We start from the raw sequence: 21208 nt of genomic DNA on the forward strand, positions 1-21208 counted from the left end.
CTTCCCCTCCCCTCCCTTCCCTTCCCTTCCCTTCCCGTCTTTCTTTCTTTCTTTCATGGAGTTTTGCTCTTGTCACCCAGGTTGGAGTGCAATGGCACAGTCTCAGCTCACTGCAACCTCCCACCTCTCAGGTTCAAGCGAATCTCCTGCCTCAGCCTCCCGAGTAGCTGGGATTACAGGCACCCGCCATCACACCCAACTAATTTTTTTTTTTTTTTTGTATTTTTAGTAGAGATGGGGTTTCTCCATGTTGGCCAGGCTGGTCTCAAACTCCTGACCTCAGGTGATCCTCCCGCCTCAGCCTCCCAAAGTGCTGGGAATACAGGCATGAATCACCGTGCCTGGGCTTCAGTGTATCTTTCAAAGAGATATATTCAGGATACAAGAAATTGTTTTTCATAGAACTTTGCCCTAGGTTTGATCACCTGGTAACATGCTTGAAAGATACCTGATGGGTTTATCAGTAGCCAATTCTAGCAAGCCCATGATCTAGGAATATTATCCGTGCCAAAAACAGTACTGAGGGATAGAATACTTGCCAGAGGCCCTGCAGCCCAGAGCTTTGTGTGAATCATAAAGCTACATCTTACATCTGAATTTATAAGTCCACATAGACTTTAAAGATTTCATTTTGGAGGGGAAGGGATCAAACTAAACAGTGTCATTATTACTTGAATTCCAAGATTCAGGGGAGTAATGATTTTATTGTCGTTTTGAATAATGGGGCTTTGGTTTTTAACATTACGATAATAAGTAATCATCATAGTGGGAACTAAATGTTCCCATGGGAATTGCCTAGGGAAAGTGAAGAAGATTCCTTAATGTGGTATACAGAGTAATAATCAAAAATGAATGACTTGACTGTAAAGTTGGGAAACATCAGTCAGTTGCCACCCTTCCCCGTACTCTCCCTGGAGGATTGGTGAAGGAGCACTTATAAATCTCACAAGGAGATAAAGCCCCATGGAGCTGTCTGTGGGATTTATGGCATGCTGGGAAAGCTTCTGGGCTGTGGAGAAGCCTCTCCATTCATAACAGGCTTCATTTGCAGAGAATATTAGGTCACACAGATGCTCACTACCCGCTGCTGACCTTTACAGACAGAGATTGGCTGCGCTGCACAAAAACAAAATGGACTCCAGCAAGCCAGGGCACCTGTTAACCTGTGACCTCAGATTGTGAAGACCTTGGACATTTGAGGCTCTGAATGAGACAAAAAGGAGGGAGCTATGAATTTTGAAAGTTCACTCTGGATACTAATTTGTATGTGACAATTTGTGATCTTATTTGGCAAATGGAGCAGTGACTATTTTAATTCAAACTCCTCTCCCCCCATGCAACTCTAAATCCTTGAACTTCTCAAAATTACATGTGATGTATTCCTTTTATAAAGTAGGTAATGAAGTTATTGAAACTAAGTTTTTGCCCTAGGTCTGATAGTAAATTGGTTCCAAATGGAAATGCAGTCTGTTAATTCATAGCACCTTAGTTCAGCAGTCTCCAACCTTTTTGGCACCAAGGACCGGTTTTGTGGAAGACAGTTTTTCCATGAATGGGGGTTGAGGGGTGTTCGTTTCAGGATGAAACTGTTTCACCTCAGATGGTCAGGCATTAGTTAGATTCCCATAAGAAGTGTACAACCTAGGTCCCTCGCATGTGCAGTTCACAATAGGCTTGGCGCTCCTATGAGAATCTAATGTCGCCACTGATCTGACAGGAGATGGAGCTCAGGCGATAATGCTGGCTCACCTGCCACTCACCTGCTGTGTGGGCCAGTTCCTAACAGGCCATGGACTGCTGCTGGTCCGTGGTGCAGGGGTTGGAGACCCTTGCCTTCGTTATTAGCATTCTGAGTTTTAAGCAGAAAAGTATCAGATAAAAGTGAAATTATTTTATTTGGAAAATGTGGTCAGCAAACTTCTTAAAATCCACTTAATATTTAAATTTGCTTTCTGGAAACTTTGGAATCCTTAAAGGATGACCAGAATGTCAGAAATGGAGATTTGTGTTAGAGAATATAGAATCTGTTATGGATTAATGTTGAATCAAGACTGCAAGAGTACTGCTCTTTTTCAGGAGATGAGAAACATAGCTTCCTGTTTCCTTCAGGAGGGTTCCTGGACTCTATCTAGGAAACCCTACTGAGACAAGATGGCAAAGGGGGATGGGATTTCTGTGTGATAAAACACTAGTTATTGTTTGTTATTCCACCTCCCTTAACATCTTCCTGAGGATGAAGGGTATTCATCATAGAAGCCTGACCATGTGGCTTCATTCTAACAAGTGGCTTCAAGCAAGGTCAACTCTTGGGGCTCTGGTAGTTTTTTCAGAGCACATTCATTTGTCATACACATGCTCTTCTACCTCTCCTGCCTCCACATTTCTACTTTCTTCATACTTCAGATGCATAATTCCCCTCTTCTATCAGATAAAGATCATAGTGACAACACAAATACCTTAACTGGAACGTACACAGAAAGAAAATGTTTCAGCCAGTGCGAAGGTGTCTCTTGACATTGACACAGTCTGAGGGGGACTTCTGGGCAGGGGTATGCTAATAAACTGGCTCTCCAAAATAAAAGCCCTTATTTGTAGCATTGCTAATTTTCATGGCATAAATAGTGTCACCACTGCTGAACTCACACTACAAACATAATGCCATTGAACACAGAGGTGAGGAGTGTGCACATTTGGCTCATGCAAGGGATTCAAGCTGGCTCCAGCATACCGCTGGCTGGGTCTTGATATGTTTGCATAATTAGAGGGAAGGTACATATGTCAGCATATATGTGAATCTGCTGGTGAAGATTTCTTCTGGTTTCTCTGCCCAGAAATGCCATCATAGATCAGACAACGTATGAATTTGCCTCATGTGCAAGTGCGTCTTCTAGTGCTGCCCATCTTTACTCTTGAAACCCTCTTAATTTTGGTGTTCATCCAGATACCATCCTTAGCCTACTACTCTTCCTATTTTAATTGATGTAATGTCTGCATATTTCCGTCTTAGACCCTTCTCCCAACTTTCAGATTCTAACTGCCTATTGGACTTAACATTGGCATGTTCCCCAGAGTACCTCAAGTTCTACATTCCAAAATGGAATTCAGTACCTACCCCACCAAAATCTGACTTCCTCCCCTCAATTTTCTTTCATATAGGTGGCACCATTATCTTTCCGGCCATCCACACTAGAAATCAGGTGAAGTTTCCGGATTCTTTATTTTCCTTCATTTTATCCTCTACATCCAATTGATCGGAGGTCTTGATGATCTTCTTTTTGATTATTTGATGGGAGGGTAAATGTGTCCTTCCCATCTGCTACCTTCTCCATTCCTATTATCATTGTATTAGTTAAAGCCCTTGCAGTTGCTTATCTGGAGTATCCACAACTTTTGTACTGGTTTTTCCAACTTTAAAACTATCCTCATCAAGTCTGTCCTCCACATTGATTTCCTTGACCCTGCTTAAAACCTCATCATTGGTCTCCCATTTCAACAGGACATGGAGTCTCAGCTCCTTAGCATGCAACCAAAGTCCTCCATAATCAGGTAGTCTCCTGCTGCTCTCCAGCCAAAGCATTCCTTTTCTCTGTCATATTGCTTATGCAACCACACATTTTCCCCCTGTAGTGGTGGAAAGGTATGCCTTTCCTCACCCGTCATAAGGGTCATCAGTAACTCTTATAACAAAAGACAGGTTGACAAGAGAAAAGCATAACAGATTTCTTTAATCAAAGTTTTATGTGACATGGAAGCCTTCAGAAATAATGGCCCAAAGACCCAGGGGAAACTTTCCATTTTTATGCTTAAGAGTCAATGAAGAATGGACAGCCATGTGGAAATGTGATTGGATGAAAAGGGTATGATCTAATGGTAGTAGACTAAGGGGGAACCCAGCAAGGCCTGTCTTTTCAGATTCTTCCTGGCCGCTCTGTGTAGCATTCTTTCCCCCTGGGTGTGGGCCAGGACCCCTCTGGAACAGGGGTCTTATGATCTGTCAGACAAGGTAGGTCAGAGAATTTATGGTCAGCTTCTAAACAAAAAGGTGAGGGAGGTTAGAGCACTATTTCCAGGCTTTAAGCCTTGCTTTAGGGTTAGAGGGGGTTCTAGTTTCTATGACTCACCTTGGGAAAGGAGGAATCCTGTTTTCTATGATTCACTTCAGGGAGAAAGAAGTGCAGGAGACAGTAGGGCAGGAAAAGGTCAGAGAGGGAATTTGCTTCTGAGGCTGCTTCTGAGGCCTTCCAATTCCTTTATTTATTTATTTATTTATTTATTTATTTATTTATTTTATTTTTTTTTTTTTTGTTGAGGATGGAGTCTCGTTGCCCAGGCTGGAGTGCAGTGGCGCGATCTCGGTTCACTGCAAGCTCCGCCTCCCAGGTTCACGCCATTCTCCTGCCTCAGCCTCCCCAGTAGCTGGGACTACAAGCGCCCGCCACCGCGCCTGGCTAATTTTTTGTATTTTAGTAGAGACGGGGTTTCACTGTGGTCTCGATCTCCTGACCTTGTGATCCGCCCGCCTCGGCCTCCCAAAGTGCTGGGATTACAGGCGTAAGCCACCGCGCCCGGCCTCCAATTCCTTTAGTTCAAAGTCCTCAGCATGTCAAAATTCCATACTTTGGGATATCATTTTCATGACTTTGTTAATGCTTGTTTCTCTGCCTACTGTGCCCTCCCCAACATAGTTAACTCTTGAATATCATTATGTGAAACCCAGTGCAGGCCAAGTATGGTGGCTCAGACCTATAATGCTAGCACTTTGAGAGGCCAAGACAGGAGAATCGCTTGAGTCCAGGAGTTTGAGACCAGCTTGGGCAACATAGTGAGACCTTGTCTCTACAAAAAAAAAAGAAAAATTAGCTGGAGTGGTGCATACCTGTAGTCCCAGCTACTTGGGAGGCTGAAGTGGGAGGACTGCTTGAGCCTGGGAGGTTGAGGCTGCATTGAACCCTGATTGCACCACTGTACTGCGACCTGGGCAATAGAGCTGGACTGCATCTCTAACAAACAAACAAAACAAAACAACCCAGTACAGGCAGAACCTACTTAGGAAGCCTTTTCTGATACCTCCTTTACACTGGGCTCCTCTTGGTGCTTCCTCCGTGTCTTGCCTCTCTCTGCATCATTTTACTCACATTTTATTGTAGTGGTTTCTTTGTGTCTGTTTCCTTCACCAGACTGAGTAACTTGGTTGCCAGAACCGCATGTTATTTACCTTTATATGTCTAGTACCTTGCACAGTGCCTGGCACATAATACCGTTTAGTTAATGTGTGGCTGAATACGTAGATGAATAAATGGAAAAGACAGCCACTGTGTATGTGCTAGTAGCATAAAAATACAGGATACACAATTACATTTCAAATTCAGATAAATAACAAATAGTTTTTTTTTTTAGTATGCATAGATCCCAAACATGGAATGGGACATACTTATACTGCATAGTATGTAATTGTTCGTTATTTCTCTGAAATTAAAATTTCACTGGGCATCCTGTAATTTATTTGTCAACCCTAACCTAGCAAAAAAGTGAGTTCACATGCAAAATATTAGGTTAGCGCAAAGGTGATTGTGACAAGTTTTGGTTTAAGTTGTATTAAGTTTGCCACTACTTTTAATGGCAAAAACCATAATCACCTGTGTACCAACCTAATAAAAGTTCACAGAAAGCAGAAGCTTGTGTTGAGCTTGACATCATGGGCCCTAAAGTATTTTCTAGACTTTACCTTAACATCTCTGAGTGTCCTGTGTGTAAATAGTCACTGTAATACTCAGGTGTACTGGCCTTGTCATGTTCCGCTGCGTGTCATTACATACATGATTTCTGCTGAGAGAATGATGCATGGTGAATAAATGTATGCATTTGAGTAATTTGGAGAGATGAGCAGAGCTTATTTGTGAGTCAGCCTGTGGATTTTCCTGTACCGGTTGAGTATCCTTAATCTTAAAACCTACATTCAAAGTGCTCCAACATCCATGCTCATTGCAATGTTTTGCATTTTGGATTTTCAGAATGGGGATGCATGAATGGTAAGTATAATGGGAATACTTCAAAATCTGAAAAAATCTGAAATCCAAACCACTTTCAGTCCCAAGAATTTGAGATAAAAGATCCTCAGCCTGTATTGTGGTGGTTTGTTGTTCCTGGAGAGTGGTTGTCGGGCATTTGCAAAGGACGTATAAAACTTACTTTTGGTGTTTGGGGATGAATGTAGGAATTGGGTATGGGTTTTAGATTTTTGGAGGGAGTTAACAACTAGAATAGTACTCACTATTTACTTTGCTGCTTAGGCCAAGATGCCTGAGAACTGATCCACTGAAGAGTGATCATGGTGTGGAGGACTCCATACTGTCTCCATTCTAATGAGGTTGTTTACTTAACACGTTCCCTGTTAAACTATCAGATGACTGAAGTACTATTTTGATTGAAGGGATTTTTTTTTTTTTCAAATTAGAAACACCCAACTGGTTAACAGTTTATGTTTTAAAAGGTGAAAGACTTTATTTCTCCGTGACTGGAAACGGAATTGAAATATGGCATCTTTCATCTCTCACACGCCCTTTTTCCTTCCTGTCTCATGCCAAAATTGATAATTATGGAAATTACCTGGTAGGACACTTGGGCACAATTTTAAATATTTACCCCATAGGACTCAGACATGTTCTCTTAGAAAAAGCTGGATTCTAAAGGCACAAAGATCAACCAAAAAAACAACATGAAACATTTTTGTGGTCTCAGTACCATGATCTTGTCAGTAAAGCGATGGTCTATGATTAAATCCAGATTAAACTGTTTCCTGTTAGCGTGCTAACCCACAGGGCAGGCTCAGGCCTCCGTGTCTTGCTTTCTAAGTCTGGGTTCTTAAGCACTTGTCTGACAAGGGTTCCACCCCTTTCGTCTTAAACTTTAATTCAAAGTTACTAAGATAATATAAGCAAAAACAGGTCCTAAAGTCTCTTAAAACACTTATAGACCTATTGAATCTTTTCCTGCAAAAATGAAACTTTTAACATTTTAGCTTCTCTCCTCAGGCCATATGGCAGAGTATTTTTTTGTGTTTCCCCTCTGTACAATTTCATTTCAAAATAATTTCAGTGGTAAGCAGATTAAGTTTTCGTTTCATAAAAAATGTACTCTTATTTGAATGTTGGCAAATTAGAAATCATCAGATCTTTCCCCTGCCATAATAAGCAGATATTAGGATATTTAGCCAATCTACAGAAAATGACATTAAGCAAATTTTCTGATAACATGCATTGTTATTTTTTGTGAGAATGACTGTAGGCACAAGAGCAATTCTACACTTATTTTATGATATTGTCTTTGATGTTCACTTTGAAAATTATTTTTTAAATCTAAAATTTCAAAATATTTTATTAGTCTTCTGTTAGGTCACATGTGGTTCTTCCTAATGCACAGATGCAAACACTGAGGAACAAATACTGTAAAGGGACTTACGGGAATCACGTATGCATATTGAAATATTTTTCTGAGTAAAAAAGCACTGAAAGGAAGAGGCTGGGTTAATGAGAAACATAATTCCATTTCCAAGGGAGAACCCTGGCTTTCTGCCAAATCTCTGCTTTCTGGCAGGAAATGGGACCCACTTCATCAGATCCTTTGACAAGCATTTTTCTCTGTGTTTGAATTTTGGGACACATCAATACTCAGTGAAAAAATAGTTCTTTTAAATAATCATTACTTTTGATAAGAAAGATTTAGTATTAGAGTTTCCATTGTAAATAAAATAAGAATCGTCAAATTTCAATGTCGTTTGGTAAGGGAACACAGATATTATCACAAGGCGAGGAAGCTTGATTTAAATCAGAGTTTGACTATCCCTAACCACTGAGAAGCCATTCCTTTTGTTGTTAATATTTGACATTGAAGTATATTTTCATGGGTTTTTTTTTGTTTGTTTGTTTGCTTTTGAGATGGAGTCTTGCTCTGTTGCCCAGGCTGGAGTGCAGTGGCATAATCTCCAGCCCACTGCAACCTCTGCCTCCCAGGCTCAAGTGATTCTCCTGCCTCAGCTTCCTGAGTAGCTGGGACTGCAGGCGCGTACCATTACACCTGGCTAATTTTGTATTTTTAGTAGAGATGGGGTTTCAGCATGTTGGCCAGGCTGGTCTCGAACTCCTGACCTCAGGTGATCCACCCCCCTTGGCCTCCCAAAGTGCTAGGATTACAGGTGTGAGCCACCGCTTCCATCCTGAAGTGTATTTTCTAACTTCTACTTTTGAATATCATGCAGGCTGACAATTATTTTGGCCAGGTCTTTTGAAGTGACAAAGTACAAAATGCAAAAACATCCTTACATTTTTGTATTAATAAAGAGATCAAAGGAATACACATTTGAAAATAAATATTAATATTACATTTTATAACATTTTGATTTTTCTTTTTTAAAATGAAAAGTGGTAAATATGAGTTAAGTTTTAAATGCATTACAGTAATTTAATAAGCCAAAATTTTTCAAAGTATGTGCATTCTGAAGTTCTGCAAGATGCTGTGAGACTAAAGAGAAATCCATTTGGAAATGCCATATACCATGTCCCTCTCTTGGAGTTGAATAACACGTTGGCATATTAAAGTGTATGAGAAATCCTGCAGTAAAGAGATGTCATTGACTTTCTTGAATTCTATAGTTTCCAAACTTGACCACAGGACTTTTTTTTTGGAACTAGTGTGTTACAGCACACACTTAAAGCAACAGTGAACCAAATAATTAATAACATACAGAATTCTAAACCATATATCTTTTTCACTTACTGTTTCTGATAAAGTTAATTGGAGCTTCTGGGGAACAGATGGGTACTAGAAGGTTTGTTCTAAAACTACATATAGAGTGATAAAGAACAGCTATTAGACCCTGATATGAGTCAACTGTCTTAAGAGGCCTAAAGAAACGTTTAATATTTTGCCTGAACCAGATCCCTCTCCCTAGAAAACTTTAAAAAATTAAGTAAAGAGATAAAGCCATCTACCACATAAGCTGGAGTCTTAATTTTAATTCCTGTTAGCAGTTTGACATGATGACATTAAGCTATTCTAACCCCCTTCTGAAAGCAGTTGCCACCACTCCGGTCTTTCTGAAAGCAATCCCATCTGTTAGTTTTCTTCCAGTAGTTTGATTTCTGACAGGCCAGTTGAAGGAAAAGCAAACATGCTACCTAGTAAGCACAATATCATCATTAGAGATCCACTTCTCTCTTATTTGCGTCTCTTCTTTAATTTTCACGTGATTATTTCAATTTAGGAAATCTGATATAAAACAATTCAACTTACGATTCAGATAAACCACCTGGCGATTGTTTGCATCACTTAGGATTATTCTTGCTTTAGAAATAGACCTCCTCTCTGTAGAGCAGTCTCCTTAGTGCCTATGAAGGATGAGTTAAACTTTCAAAATTGCATCTCTGTATAATTTGTTAGGCACAGATTTACTGAAGAATGTAAGGCACACCAATATTTTTCTTCATTTTAATTCTCTTCCCTCATACTCAAAATTTAAGCTGTAAAGATTTTATTACCAATGAATTTTTATGTATTATGGTTTATATCTACCAAGGTACAATTATATCTACCAATATTCATTTACAGTTTCATTTTCGTGTGCTAGCTGCTTCTCATGAGTAAATGTCTTCTTTTAGACTTTGCAAGTTTCCAGAAGGCAGGGTCATACACCCACCCACCCTTTTCATCACTCCCCAGAGCTTAACCCAGTGCTGCTTGGTAAAACCATTTTCTCAGTCAGCTCTGTTGATTGCTGATGATATTGAATCAAAATGCACATTGCCCTCTGTGGACTGAAGAAAGTCAGATCATGGTTCCATCTCCATAGATTTCCACGGAGAATATATGCCAACCATGGCCAGTTTTTCAAGCTATCAACATGATGTCAGCTGGCTCATACAAATTCTTAAAATTTAACAATCCGTTCTCCAAAACCAGTATGAGTCGGCTCCAGCACCCTACCATAGGAGCTGTCTTTAGGAATGAGTTTGCAAAAATTTTTTCCCATTCTGTAGTTTGCCTGTTCACTCATAGCTTAACCATTGTGGAAGACAATGTGGCGATTCCTCAAGGATCTAGAACCAGAAATAACATTTGTTCCAGCAATCCCATTACTGGGTATATACCCAAAGGATTATAAATCATTCTACTATAAAGACACATGCACATATATGTTTACTGTGGCACTGTTCACAATAGCAAAGACTTGGAACCAACCCAAACACCCATCAGTGATAGACTGGATAAAGAAAATGAGGCACATATACACCATGGAATACTATGCAACCATAAAAAAGGATGAGTTCATGTCCTTTGCAGGGACATGGATGAAGCTGGAAACCATCATTCTCAGCAAACTAACACAGGAACAGAAAACCAAACACTGCATGTTCTCACTCATAAGTGGGAGTTGAACAATGAGGACACATGGACACAGGGAGGGGGACATCACACATCGGGGCCTGTCAGCAGGGGTGAAAGACTAGGGCAGGGATAGCATTAGAAGAAATACCTAATGTAGATGATGGGTTGATGGGTGCAACAAACCACCATGGCACGTGTATACCTATGTAACAGACCTGCATATGTATCCCAGAACTTAAAGTATAATAATAATTAAAAAAGGAATAAAAAACCCAGCAACAACAACAACAACAACAACAAAAAAGAATGAGTTTGGACAGGCGCAGTGGCTCATGCCTCTNGAACAATGAGGACACATGGACACAGGGAGGGGACATCACACATCGGGGCCTGTCAGCAGGGGTGAAAGACTAGGGCAGGGATAGCATTAGAAGAAATACCTAATGTAGATGATGGGTTGATGGGTGCAACAAACCACCATGGCACGTGTATACCTATGTAACAGACCTGCATATGTATCCCAGAACTTAAAGTATAATAATAATTAAAAAAGGAATAAAAAACCCAGCAACAACAACAACAACAACAACAAAAAAGAATGAGTTTGGACAGGCGCAGTGGCTCATGCCTCTAATCCCAACACTTTTGGAAGTTGAGGTGGGCGGATCACCTGAGGTTAGGAGTTTGAAACCAGCCTGGCCAACATGGTGAAAACCTGTCCTTACAAAAAATGCAAAAATTAGTCAGGCATGGTGGCGGGTGCCTGTAATCCCAGCTACTCGGGAGGCTGATGCAGGAGAATTGTTTGACCGCAGGAGGCGGAGGTTGCAGTGAGCCGAGATCATGCCTTTGCACTCCAGTCTGGGCAAGAGAGCAAGAGTATGTCTCAAAAAAAAAGAGAATGAGTTAGAAAACTTTCCATGGAAGAAAACAAAGGGAAGGCTTGCTAAACCTGATCCTGGGATCATTAAAAATGTCCTTGGTAAAATTATGCCAGCAAACTAGTTATTGATAGGAGAGTAAGTAGAAGCAAATGTAACCATTATTAAGTAATACTTCTACTTTTAGAAAGGAAGGAAACACACGTACCTCCACCACCACCACCCTACCACACTAAACTCACAGGAGAGAGCATTGCCTTATGTGACGTGCAGAGAAATTAAGTAAGAGTGAGGGTAGGCTGCATGCAGTGGCTCACACCTATAATCCCAGCACTTTGGGAGGCCGACGTGAGAGGGTTGCTTGAACCCAGGAGTTTGAGACCAGTCTGGATAACATAGCGCAACCCCATCTCTACCAAAAACAAAAGTATGAAGATTAGCAGAGCATGGTTGCCTGAGCTGTAGTCCCAGCTACTTAGGCGGCTGAGACAGGAGGATCACTTGAGCCTAGGAGCACCAAGCTGCAGTGAGCTGTAATCACACCACGGCTCTCCAGCCTGGGTAACAAAGGGGATAAATACATAAGAATGAGGGGAAATGTAACAGGCTATGGCCTTCAACTATTTCAATGCTTCTAATTTTACTTTAGGGAGTCATTCCTCCTTATGGTAATTGTTAATTTATTATACAGGTTGAAGGGGACCAGCTGCCTCCAGGACACACAGTCAGTCAATATGAGACGTGTAAGATCAGGACCATAAAAGCTGGCACCTTGGAGAAGCTTGTGGAGAACCTGCTGACAGCTTTTGGGGACAATGACTTTACCTATATCAGCATCTTTCTGTCAACGTACAGAGGCTTTGCCTCCACTAAAGAAGTGCTGGAACTGCTACTGGACAGGTAAGAATGTAAAGGAGCTTATGAAGTGAAAGAAATGTAGACTGTTTATGGAGTGGAGCACGAGGTTCTGAATCACCTGCACTTGGTATGCGGAAAGAGATATGTGAGGAAAGATTAACGGGAAGGGATGACCTTTGGCGCAAATGGCAAGAAGATCATTCAGGAGCCACTTTTGGTCTGTTGCTGGGGAAAAATGTCTCCTAAAAGATTTATGAAAGAGTTGTGAGTAAATACTGTAAATCTAGATTCAGTTACTTTATGGATTTCATTCACTATTTGCCACCCTAAATTTCTCCATATTTTTATAATTTTATATTATTCAGTAAATAATCAGTTGACCAAGAATTTTACTGGGATGTTTTGGGAATGAAATGTGCTAATATGTGTGCAGTGAGGAGCGCATTCTTAGACCCACAGGAAGCAGCTTAGGAATGGTGGCGATGATGATGCGATGCTAGTGATAACTATCAACAGTCAGCATGTATTGGCTGTTTTACGGATCTGCACATAAATATCATCCTTGATCCGTATTGTTAAGCTACATATTACATGTAGCAGAGCAGTATACATTGAAATTTACACACTGTTAATCTTTAGATTTTCCTCATTATTTGTTTTATTTAGAATTAAACTTGGTCTTTCAGAAAATATCATTAAATCAACTTGATAGTGGGAGGAAGAAAACTGTCAGCCAAATAATTGTTTTAGAATCAGGAGAATCCTCATCTAAATCCTTATATTCTGAGGTTTCCTGCATAAGGAAGGAAATGAGATACGGCTTTTTGTTGGGCTTGTTGAGTATTGATGTTTGTTAACTAAATTTTTTTGTTTTGAAAGTAATTTGTGCTCATGCTGAAAGTTCTTACACTGTGAAAGAGTATGCAAAATATTAAAGTTTATTCATATTGCTACCTTTTCCCCAAATAATATTTATTAGATTTAAAAATATTAGTAGTAAGAAGAAAATTAAATAGACCATCTACTAGGCAAGTAACACATATTAACATTTTAAAAATAGAGGTAATCCACGTATATGGTGGAAAGTTCCATCAGTCCAGATAATTGTAAAAATTAAAAGTAAAAGATTTTTTTCCTCAAGCTCCAATCCCATTCCTCCCAGGAAATCACTGTAAACCATTCCTTTTGTATTTTTCCCACACTTTTGGGTGTATAGGAAGTGTGTGTATATACACACATTTATGTACTGTATGTCCTATATATGATATGTTTATGTATTTATCATATGACATAATATACTTATCTATGATACAGATAGAATCACAGTACACAGTCTGTTCTGCAATTTTCATTTTTTAAAATTAATTTCTTTTCTATTTTTACAAACAGGGTCTTGTTCTGTTGTCCACGCTGGAGTGCAGTGGCATAATCATAGCTCACTGCATCCTCCAACTCTGGGGCTCAAGAGGTCAGCCTCAGCCTCATGAGTTGCTAGGATGACAGATACATGCCACCATGCCTGGCCAATTTTCAATTTTTACTTATCTGTGTATCTTGGAGATTTTTACTCATTAAGTGAATTAGTATATATAAAAGGCTTAGAACAGTGGCTGGCATATTGAAAGCTCAAAAAATGTAATTCTTATTTCAAAATCAGCACCTATAGATGAATCTATCAAAATCTTTTCAATAGCTTTATAATATTTATTGAATGGGTTATTATATGGATAGATATTTAAGTTCTCTCCAGTTTTAATTTTTTTTTTTGAAACGGAGTCTTGCTCTGTCTCCAGGCTGGAGTGCAGTGGCGTGATGTCGGCTCACTGCAACCTCTGCCTCTTGGTTTCAAGCGATTCTCCTGCCTCAGCCTCCCAAGTAGCTGGGATTACAGGCATGTGCCACCATGCCCAGCTAATTTTTGTATTTTCAGTAGAGATGAGGCTTCACCATGTTGACCAGGATGATCTTGATCTCTTGACCTTGTGATCTGCCTGCCTCAGCCTCCCAAAGTGCTGGGATTAGACGCGTGAGCCACCGTACCCGGCAAATTTGTTTTTTAAACTTTGTAAACAGTACTGCAAGGAGCATTTTTGAATACATATCTTCTGAATAGTTGCTTGAGAATTATATAGGATAATTTCATAGAAGAGTCACTAGTGGGTCAAAATATATCAGCATTTAAAGATTTGAAAGATAACTGCCAGATTGCACCAATGACATTCCTGTCCACAGAAAACGGGAGTGCCTATTTCCTCATTTTCCCCACACACTTGCCAACTGTGGATATTTTCTCTGTACCTTTGAAACTATCTTTACCATGACCTGACCACTGACAAATGATAGTTGTTGTTTTTGAATTTATACTTCTTACATTTATGAGTGAGGTTTAGTGTCTTTTAAAATTCTTATTGGCTGTTTGTTTTCTCTGAACTGTGCCTTTTCATGTCCTTTTGCCTGTTTTTTTTTTGGATTCTTTTCATCTAATTATTGATCATCTAATTATAACTGCATATTAAAGAAATTAGTTTGTTGCTTATCGTATGTTAGAAATATTTTTCCTAGTTTTTTCATTCGTTTTAAAAGTTATTTATTAAAATTTTTTATAAAGACATTAACATTTTTGTGTAGTCATATCTATTAGTCTTAAGAAATACCTTTAATAATAAAGTTATATTCCAGTATAAGTAAGGTTATTGACAATAGTGGGTTTTCCCTCAAAGTGGTTTTCTCATAGATGCGTATAGAGTAAGATTATTTGGATCAATGGTTATTAATATGTTAATCTTCAAGAACACTCACAAAATGTCTGTTCTTTGTCATACATTGATCTGGTTATGATACTTTGAGCTGCAGCACAGATAGGAAGTTCTTTAGTTTTTTGCATAGCAGTGCTTGACAAAATAAGCCTGGAATATAAACTTGGATTGGTGAGGTATTTCTTTTATAGTTTGTTTGCTTATGTAATAAATCATACCTGTACATAGAAATTGAAAAATTGTATGAATTTTATCTTTTTGGTATTTCATGTTTATAAAAAAATGTAGTATGCTGTTGGCAGGCAGTATGAATAGACTGTTCAAAACATTGAAAAACTCCTACAAGTTTACTTTGGAATTGGTAACCTCTTCTATTTATGGGGTGACTATTGATAATAGGCCACAGATGTCCACAGTCAATAAAGGAGTGCACGTAAATTCCAGCTGTTCATCCTAAATAGAGGACATATACACACAGGAACTGGAGTGTTTAGTCTGTGACTCATGTACATCCAGCTTTTGATATTTTTTAAATCTTTTCTTTGTTCTATTATAGAGGATAGATATTCTTGCTTTTTAAAACACTAACTGGATGACTGACTAACATTGAACATGAATAAAACTGCATTTAATTCAAGCTGTCATGTAAGGTATAACTGAATGGAGAGTTAGGATTTATTTTGTACCATTTGGATGGGCCAAGGCTTGGCCTCGAATTTAATCTCATAAACAGATCCTTTGCTTGCTTCTGAAATGAATGGAATTGACAAGTACTCAATGCCTACACAATACCCAGCTTCTGCAAGACACCATGCGGATGGAATTCAGAAATATGAGACTTGGTTCATGCCTTGAGATAGTTTAGAGGTGGATTTACTATGAAGCCACTGGTACTTAACCTCAAGGGCCGCTCACTTGGAGTGCCCTCTGTGTAATTTTATATTCATGATTTTGTATTCTTTTTCTTTGAGAGAATCCCTCAGATTACATATGGCTTCAAGTTACAAATCCGTAAGACCGGGATCCACCCCTCAGTACTTAATATTTTGCTGCAAAAGATAAAATATTAAGGTTTGCATTTCTGAAACAAGTAATAACTGCTTGAGATGGTATTAGATGAAGTTCTAACATGTTCTGCAGATGAAACAGGATATAGAAGTTCAGAGAAATAAATCTCATTTATTTAGATCATTCTGCAGAAATTTGGATTTGTTCAAATAAGTACAAACCTCAACATGAATTTCTTCCTTGCTTCATTTCCTACTCACACTTAGATCTTGGACCAGGCTTCAGTCTTGATTAAATGTAACCAAAATGCGCATTCTGTGAAACAGTGGGTTCTTAAATTGGTTGTTGAGACTTTTAATGTCTATAATTAAGAGGAAGCAATTACGTTGTATAAACTTGCCTATTCTGAAGATGAGCATTTGAAATATTATTTTGTCAGTAGATTGTGGTAGACTTGTTTATGGGTCTCTGACATAATTTTAAAAATAATTGCTTTCGGTTTTTTAATAGTAGTTTGCTTATCTGTTGTGAAATTAACACTGAGAAGCTATTACAGCATGTGCTAATCATACAATAATCAGTCGAGAATGGATTGAAGACAGATACTGCAGTATTTATTTCCCACCAGAGAAGCTTATTTGATGTCAAGCTTTGATTTCCCGTAAGACTTCTAATAATGTGGCTTTTCTCATATGGAACTGTTCGCTTTCTGGGATTTCTTTTTTATCTTTTGACAGTTTTTTATTCTGCTATAATATGAGCCTTTTGTGATTGGCCAATAGACAGTGGTTTGAGTTCATGTATAGCTAATTCCATGTGTTTGCTTTACCCCTTACTTGGGGTGGCCATTTTCCAAGGACCACTGTTTCCTGTGCTTCTCAACATGACTCAGAGTTCACTGTAGACCACATTGGCCTACTTTTAACCCAAGAGGAAGTTCTTGAATTGTGGGCCAGCAGTTTGTGTTGGGGCTTTGAGATTTTCTTTTATCTAACTTCAAACATACACTTGCTCAGTTAAAAATCTGGCCGGGCGCGGTGGCCCACATCTGTAATCCCAGCACTTTGGGAGGTCGAGGCAGGTGTATCACCTGAGGTCAGGAGTTCGAGACCAGCTGGCCAACATGGTGAAACTCCATCTCTACTAAAAATATAAAAATTAGCTGGCATGGTGGCAGTCATCTGTAGTCCTATGTACTCGGGAGGCTGAGGCAGGAGAATCGCTTGAACATGGGAGGCGGAAGTTGGAGTGAGCTAAAATTGCTCCAGCCTGGGCAACACAGTAGGACTTGGTCTGAGGAAAAAAAAAAAAAAAATCATCTGTTCTCTCCACCATACCATTTAAACATAAGGGTGTTAGATACTACTGAATATGCCCAACCTCAAATGTAGGTAGAAACCTACTTTAGCTAGTGACCTTCAGTGAGAACCATGAAATGTTTGCACAAATATCTAGAGTTTTCTTCAGATGCTGTCACAATAACTCCCTTTTGGGCCATTTCTTCAACATTCTCTCTTTCTGCGGTATGTACTCTGTTACCAGAATTAAGCAGAATGCGCTGAGTGCAGTGGCTCACGCCTGTAATCCCAACACTTTGGGAGGCTGAGGTGGGCAGTTCACTTGAGGCCAGGAGTTCGAGACCATCCTGGCCAACAAGGCAAAACCCTGTCTCTACTAAAAATACAAAAGTTAGCTGGGCATGGTGGTGCATGCCTGTAGCCCTAGGGAGGCTGAGGCGGGAGGATAACTTGAGCCTGGGAGGTGGAGGTTGCAGTGAGCTGAGATTGTGCCACTGCACTCCAGCCTGGGTAACAAAGCGAGACCCTGTCTAAAAGAAAAGAAAATGAAGTAAGCAGAATGCCAACAAGAACCAGAGTAGGGGTTAACGAGGTCTCCAGAAACCTTTGCCAAGCTGATGGCACTCAGGTCACACTGTGGAAAGCACTGAGTGATAGTCTGAATTACTCCCTTAATTTCAAATGAGTTCTCCCAGTGGAGGACATTTGAGGTTTTTAAAGGTTGGAGTCATTTGTAAACACTATGCTTTAAGATCAGCTGACTTAAATTTGCTTGCTTATGTTGCAAAGAAGAGAATAATTCAGTAGGTCTTTGAACTTATTTCTTCTTCCCATGTTTGTTTGCCATGTGTTTTCACAGGCTTTATCTCATTTAGTTCACTTATTTTTACCCCTGTGTTTACAGATTAGAAAATTGTGGCTCAGAGACATTCAATCAGTAAGTAGCAGAGCTAGAATTAAAACCTACGCCTTTCTGACTTGAAAGTTCTTTCCAAGTGTACAATATCACCTTCCTTGATTTGTTAATATCACCTTTAAAGGAACCCTTTTTTGGGAATCCTTCTTAGTCATCCTTTTCACTACTACCTCAAGTGATTTTCCCTGGAAACTGTATTTCCCAAGGGCTCCTCCCTTCCCACAGTTGTGAGCAGTTCACTTGAGCATCAGTGCTGTTATTCATTTGTCTACTCAAGCAATATTTGTCGGCTCTTTAATGTGTACTATGTACTGTAAAAGGTGCTTTGTGTATAATGGTGGACAAACCTGCCTTCTTCATGCTGAATGTCTAGTGGGAAAGAATAACATTAAACAAATCAGTGTGCAAATACATTTAAATACAATTAAAATTGATAGACCACTGGGAGATAAAAGGTTCTATAACACAGAGTTATAGAGGATATTTTGGAGGGCTGTACCCAAATAAAACTGAATGTTGGCCAGGATCTTAGGTGATCATTTAGATCATGGGCCATAAAGGTCATTGCTGTATGTTTGGAGTGTTTCTGTGTACTGAATGGGCTCTGGCCAAATGCCTGACCTCGGTCAGCTTTTCCCGAAGGGTCAGGGATAGCAAATGAGAGAGGCATGGGTGAATTTAAGTAAGTATAGTACCACCGTGGGAATAGAAACCTTAAATCCATTCTTTATGTCACCTGGAGTAACATTTTCATATGCAAAACATGACATACCAGTAAGCAGCAGAATGGAGCTGCCTTTGTTAGTGCAACCAGTTCTTCCACAGTGTAGAGAGGAGTTGATCAGATATAAAGCTTGAAAAATTTCATTTATTTCCAAGGATTTTGTCATAGATGTCAAACAGACTTTTCTTTTCAGAATTTTAGGATACATTATGGGAAAAGCAATTTTCCTGTCTTTTTTTTTTTAGCCCATGAGATTCAGGTTTAAGGCATATAGTATAATGGTTAAGAAGCAGGCTTAGGGCAAATAAAAAAGGATGAGTTTTGCGTCCTTTGTAGGGAGCAGTGGATGGCAGGCTCGGAAACCATCATTCTAGGCAACTATCACAAAACAGAAAACCAAACACCGCATGTTCTCACTCATAGGTGGGAACTGAACAATGAGATCACTTGGACTCGGAAGGGGAACATCAGCGGCACTGGGCCTATCATGGGGAGGGGAGGGGGGAGGGAGGGAGGGATTGGCATTTGGGAGGTTATACATGATATAAATGATGAATTGATGGGCGGCTGGACGAGTTGATGGGTGCAGCAGCAGCCACAATGGCATAAGTATAGCATATGAACAAACGCTGCAGCGTTATGCACATGTACCCGAGAACTTTAAAGTATCAAAAAAAAAAAAAAAAAAAAAAAAAAGAAAAAAACAGAACATAGGCTTAGGAGTCAGAAAAATTTGAATTTTATTCCAGTTTTGCACTCCTTACTTGCTCTGTGGTATTGGGCAGTTGATTTATCTTACTAGCTTCAGTTTTCCTCATCTATAAAATAACAAAAATAACAGCTAATTATAGAGTTATTATAAAGTTAAAAGATGATAATAGAGGTAAAATTCTTAGTATAGTGGCTGAAAAATATTAAGTGCTTAAGAGATTACTATTACCTTGTTTTCTTTCTTCATGGCATTTATTCTTTGAAATTATCTTATTTATCTTGTTTATTTCTTGACTGTCTTTCCTACTCAGAGACCATGGTAGTCTTGTTCATTGCTCTGCTCTCAAAATGGTGCCTGCAGTAGGTGCTTGGGAACTATTTGTCTAACAAATAAATAATGGTTATCATTATTCATGCCTATTCCAAGCAGGTGCTTTGAAAGGTCCAGCAGTGAACATTGCCCAGTCTTTGCCCATGTTTAGTGGGAGAGACAAATAAGTCTATAGACTCACGTCATCGCTGTCAAGGCCATGAGGCTGAATGTGCATTTTTAATGAAAACATTTTCCTCCTTGGGAGCTGGTAGTTGTAAACCTTCTATAAAAAGCCCGTTATACAAATCCATTCAGTTCTCAAATGCTTTCATAGCATGAGAAGCTGGTGTTTTTGAGATGCGTACAATATGTTCCAATTTACTTTTTGTTAAACCTCACTTAAAATAATTGAATTTTTTATTTAGTGCTGGAATTACACTAGGCACTTGCCAAATATTCCTAGATTCATGCTGGCATGCAGTGCTCATGTTCCTGTACTTCCTTTTCTTTCAGTAAGAGGCAAGGTTTCTAATATCTTTCCTCTCCTCTTCCAGGTCCAAGGAAAGGAAGTTGTCAGCAGAGAGAGCACTGGGAAATATACTGGAAACTGAACCCTCACGAAGGGTCTCTGAGCATCTTCATGTGACTTATGGTCCCAGTGTCGCCTCTAGGGTCACCAGCATCTAGAGGTGACACTGGGACCATAGGTCACCTCTAGGTGCTGGTCTCTTATAGCATGAACACTTACATTAAATCTTGTTACTATGAAACTCATAATTTGATTTTTTTCTAAACTTTTTGTTCTGAGTTATTTATTAATGTTTAACTTCCATCACTTACATAGGAAATGTTTCAAAATAATTCCATACCTTTCTTTTCATTAATTTTAGTATCCTCCTACAGGGCCAAATGGAAACTAGCAGAGACAGTCACTCATTAAGTCTTTTGTGCTTCCCTGCAACCCACCCATGCATGGAACAGTTGAGGTTTAGTGGTTGGTGGCTCCAGGATGCACATCCCATTTATTTAGAAGAAAAGCTTTCAGGAAATCTTAACATTGCTTTGCTTCCTTTCTAGCTTAACATACAATCATATTGAATATCCTGACTAGGGTGAGAATTTCTTAGTAAATGAAGGCTGCTATTTAAGATTTTTGCTAGAACAGATGAGTTTAAATAGATTTTCTCTAGGTCTGGGTGTTGATGACTTCCTAGGCAAAAAACCCCAAAAAACTTGGATGGATTACATACACATACACATACACACACACATATATAACAGAACATATATATATATAGATATTATATAATATATATATATATATAACCTTAACATATATACATCCATATATATATATATATTT

At 39.2% G+C, this 21208-nt stretch overlaps 1 protein-coding gene across 7 annotated transcripts in view; it reads left to right on the forward strand.

Annotated features, from left to right (window-relative positions):
• Positions 1–21208, forward strand: part of RGL1 (ral guanine nucleotide dissociation stimulator like 1) — a 297516-nt gene that overhangs the window by 200792 nt on the left and 75516 nt on the right. For all 7 annotated transcript variants that reach the window (XM_017848080.1, XM_017848077.1, XM_017848082.1 and 4 more), the window contains one exon: positions 11953–12161. In XM_017848080.1, the coding sequence (XP_017703569.1) occupies positions 11953–12161 (209 nt within the window). The remainder of the gene's footprint in view (positions 1–11952; positions 12162–21208) is intronic.

This window comes from Rhinopithecus bieti, unplaced genomic scaffold (assembly GCF_001698545.2).
Source record: "Rhinopithecus bieti isolate Rb0 unplaced genomic scaffold, ASM169854v2 scaffold_27006, whole genome shotgun sequence".
NCBI lineage: Eukaryota > Metazoa > Chordata > Mammalia > Primates > Cercopithecidae > Rhinopithecus > Rhinopithecus bieti.